At 33.8% G+C, this 6,000-nt stretch overlaps 1 protein-coding gene across 1 annotated transcript; it reads right to left on the bottom strand.

Moving 5' to 3' along the window:
• Window positions 1-3,029: 3,029 nt before the first annotated feature.
• Window positions 3,030-4,131, bottom strand: LOC141719213 (uncharacterized). Its single transcript, XM_074521593.1, has 2 exons — window positions 3,285-4,131; window positions 3,030-3,139 (listed from the first exon to the last, which is right to left on the bottom strand). Exons 1-2 carry the CDS (start codon window positions 4,129-4,131, stop codon window positions 3,030-3,032), a joined length of 957 nt encoding a protein of 318 aa, XP_074377694.1.
• Window positions 4,132-6,000: the final 1,869 nt, after the last annotated feature.

The following is a 6,000-nucleotide window of genomic DNA, read 5'->3' as shown; positions in this document are numbered from 1 at the left end:
ACAGGTATCGTGATAAACCTCTTTTTCAATTCTTGAAAACTTTCTTCGCACTTCTCATTCCATATAAACTTCTCATTTTTCCTGGTAAGCTTCGTCAAAGGCGTCGCAATCTTCGAGAAATCTTGAAAAAATCGTCGATAATATCCCGTTAATCCCAAGAAACTTCTCACTTCTGTTGGTGTTTTTGGCCTTTCCCAATTCATAATAGCTTCAATCTTTGCTGGGTCCACTTTGATCCCTTCGCCACTGACTATGTGCCCTAAAAATTGAACTTTTTGTAACCAAAACTCACACTTTGAAAACTTGGCATATAACTTTTCCTTCCTCAAAATTTCCAAAGTTGTCCTTAGATGCTCCGCATGATCTTTCGTTGACTTCGATTAAATCAAAATATCATCAATAAACACAATTATAAATTTGTCCAGATATTCCTTGAAATTTCTGTTCATCAGATCCATAAATGCATCTGGGGAATTGGTCAATCCAAAAGACATCACTAAGAATTCATAATGACCATACCTTGTTCTGAAAGTTGTCTTTGGTATATCTTCAGGCTTGATCTTTAATTGGTAATATCCAGATCTTAAATCAATTTTAGAGAAATACTTAGCTCCTTTCAGCTGATCAAACAAATCATCGATTTGAGGTAATGGATACTTGTTCTTGATCGTAAGCTTATTAAGTTCTCGATAGTCGATGCATAACCTCATGCTTCCATCTTTCTTCTTAACAAATAGTACCGGTACACCCCATTGGGATACACTGGGTCTAATCACTCCATTCTCTAATAATTCTTGCAATTGCTTTGCCAATTCCTTCATTTTAACTTGTGTTATTCTGTACGAGGCCTTAGATACTGGTTCCGTTCCAGGTGCTAAGTCAATCACAAACTCAATTTCTCTATCTGGAGGAAGTCCTGGTAATTTTTCTGGAAATACATCTGGAAATTCATTTACTACATGAATGTCTTCAAGTTTTGCTGGCTCATGACTTCTATCTATCACATAAGCAATGAAATGCTCGCATCCTTGCCATAGTAACTTCTTAGCTTGAATCATCGTCAAGAACTTTTTCGCTTGTCTCTGACTTCTAAACGTCACCACCTTCTCGTCTGGCGTCTTCAAGATTACTTTCTTATTACGACAGTCTATTTGAGCATCATGCTTAGATAGCCAGTCCATTCCTAAAATAACGTCAAACTCTCCTAACTTAAATGGTATCAAGTCAGCATCAAACTTATAGCCAGAAATCTCAATCTCATAGCTCTTACACACTTGGTTAATAGGTAAACGTTCCTGATTTGTTAATTCTACCGTCATAATCTCACTTAACAATTCAACTGGATAATTCAACTTATCAACAAAATCTTAAGAAATAAATGATCGAGTTGCTCCCGAATCTACCAGCACTTTAGCACATAATGAATCATAGTAAGCGTACCTGCTGTTGAGTGGCATTTATGATACTTTATAATGCTCCATTAAGCTTTGAATTGGTGTAATTATACTCAAGTTGTTGGTGTTTTAATGTGTTTTCTAGTATTTTTGTATTTCAGGCATTAATCTGGGATTCAGGTGAATTAGCATTGATTTGATGCTAATATGGTGTTAGGATGGTGTCCAAAGAATAAATCTCGCGAAGACCAACTCATTGCAACAAGAAAAAAAGGAAAATGGAGTTTTCTCCAGAAGGCCAGCGCGCCCGCGCCCAAAGTTCAGAAACACAGTGCGCCCGCGCTAATCAAGCGCACGGTCGCGCCTGGTCGGGAAATTTAAATCCTGAATCTTTTGGGATTTTGATTGGAGGACTTCTACTATGCATAGACTGCTATATATATATAAATAAAGGTCATTTTTTATAAGGAGATATAATAGAGCTTAAGGAGAAGACGACAAGAAGACCTTTAGCACAATTCAATGAAGGCGAAGAAGATCTAGTTTATTCTTGTGAACCTTTGTTCTAAGTTGTAATCTTGGAGGCTCGTTTCTTATTTTGTTTAACCTAATACTATGGATTACGTACTTTATTTATTATTTGTTTATAAAGACTACGTTTATTATACCATGCTTACATCAGAACCCACGTTGATGATGAGTCCGATTATGGGCTAATCGTTATCGTGGGGTTCTAGCGGATTTATTTATGGATTTCTTTAGTTGATTTATTTCGATGCCTTAGTGTGTGGTGATTTTATGATAACCTAGTATTGGTTGTGCTTATTCGTCTTATGAGCATCGCAAACTTATAAGATAACGTGTTAATTCTTAATGAAGCGACAGTGAATTTAAGAGTTTAAAACTTGCCATGCTAGCATAGGTTCATGTATTTGTTATGCGTGATTAGTAGGTAATTTTAATCATCTTACTTGCCCTATGTAATCAAGTTAGATAACTTGTGCATTAAATCGTTATGTTGTCAAATTCTATAGACATATAGGGTCTCGATATAATTGGTGTCTATTCAGCTTTTATCTCTTTTGTGGATGTCTGGTAGTATGGTATTCGTACAACGAAAGTTGGCGTTTATCAGTTTTGTGTTATCTGATTAGTGTCATCACCATTACATGCTAAGGTTAAGAACGAAAAGGCTATTGATTGAAGTACTTAATGAAGTTAGAATCCCATGTTTGTGTCATATATTATTCAATTCTCTTTAATCTCTTAGTTAATGTTCTCTAGTATAATTCTTGATAGATAATCGTAGTATAATTAAAACCCAAATTGTTATTCGTATTAGCATTGAATAATAGCCATAACAACAACAACAACAACAAGTAGAATAATTAAATTGGGAAAGATAATACATATTTCATTAATCAAATGTAAATCCATGAATAACAACAACAAGTATCAGATCATATTTAAAGTAGCAAACGCAAACCACATTTAAATCAATCTGAAGTCAGGAACAACATCAAAAACCAAATTAAAAGAGCCACAACGACAATTTTTTTAAAGAAAAACAAATAAACTGAACACTATATCCAAATGCAAGCTACTGCTAGTCTGCTACTACTCTACCTGGCTCCCTCATGCACCCTCATCCTCACTGAACATGGTCCCCTCAACATCACGATCATCAAGGAATATGTTGGCAAATATTTCAGCGTAGTCATCATCAACATTAAGCGAATCATCGTCTAATACAAAAATTAAAAATTAACAAGCCAACTATTCATTTACAAATCAAATTCAAATTTAAAAAATTATATTAGCAATACTGCAGTAGTAGATAGTAGTTTAGGTTCTTAACAATATCCCAATATTTGGAGGGTCCTTTTTTACATTCTTCACTCTTCCGAGATAACAACCTTAAATTGTTGTGCCCAAAAAAAAGATCTCTGGTTCTAGTAGACGCTATATTGTTCCTCTTGATGCTTTTAATGTTTGAAAACAAGCTCCAATTCCTCTCACAACAAGAGGAAGAAGCCGCCTGTGAGAGCAACTTAAATTCCAAGGCCTGGAACATGGGTGTTTCCGACCCATTGCTAGCCCACCAACTCAAAGGCTCCTCATGAACTCTAGCTTCTATCACATGAGATTTTAAAAAAAATCCCAAATCCCCCGAAAACATCCCATATTCAGCATTTATTTTTCTTAAATTTTCCGAATTTGTGAACATTTTCTTGATATATTTGGATCTATTAAGAGATATTTCAAGGTCTTCATTAGGTGCAACTCTAGAAATAATTCCACCAGCACTTTTTAGCCAAGCTTCACTATAATATCGAGGGACAAGAGAATGAGCCATACAATGTAGAAGGGTATTACTCTTGTTCCACCCGGTCTCCAAAATATTTTGAATGTTATTAAAAAATTTTGATTCACTATCTTTTATATTCAACCTTTCTTCCTTGAAAATTTTCTCCCTCACTTTTTTAATTATGCTATCCCATATGTCGTAAACAAGATGCAAACAAAAAATATCTGTATCGGCTAACCTAATCATTTTGTATATGGGAGATGTGAAAGCTAGAAAATAATCAACTTTATTCCACCAACGATCGAAAATAACACACTCCTTAACATGATTAGCTTTAGACTCTAAATTTGATTTTCTAAACGCCTTCCAATTAGGATCCAAAACAGTTGTTTCAAGTGCACTTTTAACCAACAACATTCTTTGAGCCATAATAACATGGGAAGTAAAACGAGTTTCGGCAATTTTTATGAGCATGTATTGTGAATGATTTTGGTATATAGTGAGTGCTATACCATAATTCAAAATAAACATCACAATATCATCACAATCGGATACTGAATGTAAAATCCACTTACAATTTCATAAATGCTGGACTTGACATTTGGTTCGCACATGGACTTTAGAGCCAAATTGGGGGAATGAACCACACAAGAAGTCCATATTATGTGAGCATACTTTGCCTCGAAACTCAATCCCGCTGCCTTGAAGTTTCCAGAATTGTCCGTGATGATTTACACCATGCTATCAGGCCCGACTTGATCAATGGAATTGAGGAACAAATCCAACAACATATTCAGCGTCTTTGATGTTACCACTAGTGTCAAATGACTTCACAAACATAGAACATCCTCCCGAAGCAGCCATGAAATTAATAAGAGGTCGCTTATGTCTATCTCCCCATCCATCTGAGCATAGTGAGACTTTCTTTTTCTTCTAGGAATCACGAAAGTATTGAAGTAAAAGATTGACATGGGTCTTCTCTTGATCGAGTAATGAAATGTGCATTATGTTATATGTTGGTGGGACATAGCCTTTTACTTTTGCTATTTGACAGCCTTAGACAAATTTATGAAATAAGGATTTTTTACTGAAGAAAATGGCAAAGCAGATGCATAAAGCATACGTGCCATTTCCTTGTCTACCTCATCTCTGTCAACAACATTAAAACAAACCTCCACTGTTCCTTTCTTTTCTTTTTGCTGTTTAAGATCAGAGTATGATGGTAGAGACACATACTCTAGTTTCCTTTTCGCATCCAATGCTTGTCTGACCTTTCGATTTTTAGAGTGTTCATGCTCTCTAGTCAACTCCTCTCTGGTTTGATTAGAGATTATTTTACAAGAATCAACACCATTATTACCCAAATATAATAAATGACTTTTCACTTTTATGTATGACCTAGTAACTTTTTTGTTGCAATAGTTACAAAACGATACTCGATTTCCACCACCTTTAACATGAGATTTGATGATTGTGACATGGCTCCAGAGAGGTGTTGCATCAAAGTGTCGTGTAGTGTTTAGTCATTTGGCTTGCAGGTTTAGCATATTTGAGTTTGGAGAAGACATGGTGTATGTGTATAGGTTGAGGTTTACCATTTAAGTGTTTATCAAAAGAGTTGCTACAAGGTGTGTTATATAAAATGTTTGGCAGATTAATCATTCAACTTTTTTAGGGTTTATTGGAATTATGGAACTATAATCAATCAATTTTGGTAGGTGAATAAATCAAGTATTAGTGATTACTAGTTTCAAGAAAAAAACTTTATGTACGTTGATTAATTTCTTCCCTGTGAAGTTTAAAAAAATGTTACACGATTTAAAAAAAATTCACAATATTTTACGGTGCTAGGCTTTTAGAAAGGAAAATTACATATTTAACTAAGCTTGAAATAAATTATGAATATAATTTTTTTTGTTGAAAAAATTCACTAAAATTTATATTAGTGCTAATTATTATTTATAAATTCTTTGATCACGATATATTGATGTACTTGTTAAATTAGTGGTGATTTATTAAATGATCAAACTAGTTTATATGTATATAATTTACAATAAAATTTAGATTTTGAATATATTAATTGTGTTAGTTAAAATTTAAATTAGAAAATAAACTAAATTTGGTTCATAAACATTTTGGTGTGGATATTTTATCATATTGTAGTCTAATTATTATAAAATTTAATATAAATATTTGAATATAGACTACAAAGCAAGTTATTATCACATGAATTTACACTATTTGTTATATAATTTTTTTAAGCATTATATTACTCTTTCTCTAGAGATGCCCGGTGCC

The sequence above is a fragment of the Apium graveolens genome, chromosome 4 (genome assembly GCF_009905375.1).
Source record: "Apium graveolens cultivar Ventura chromosome 4, ASM990537v1, whole genome shotgun sequence".
Classification (NCBI taxonomy): domain Eukaryota; kingdom Viridiplantae; phylum Streptophyta; class Magnoliopsida; order Apiales; family Apiaceae; genus Apium; species Apium graveolens.
This window is presented reverse-complemented; position numbering and strand designations above follow the sequence as displayed.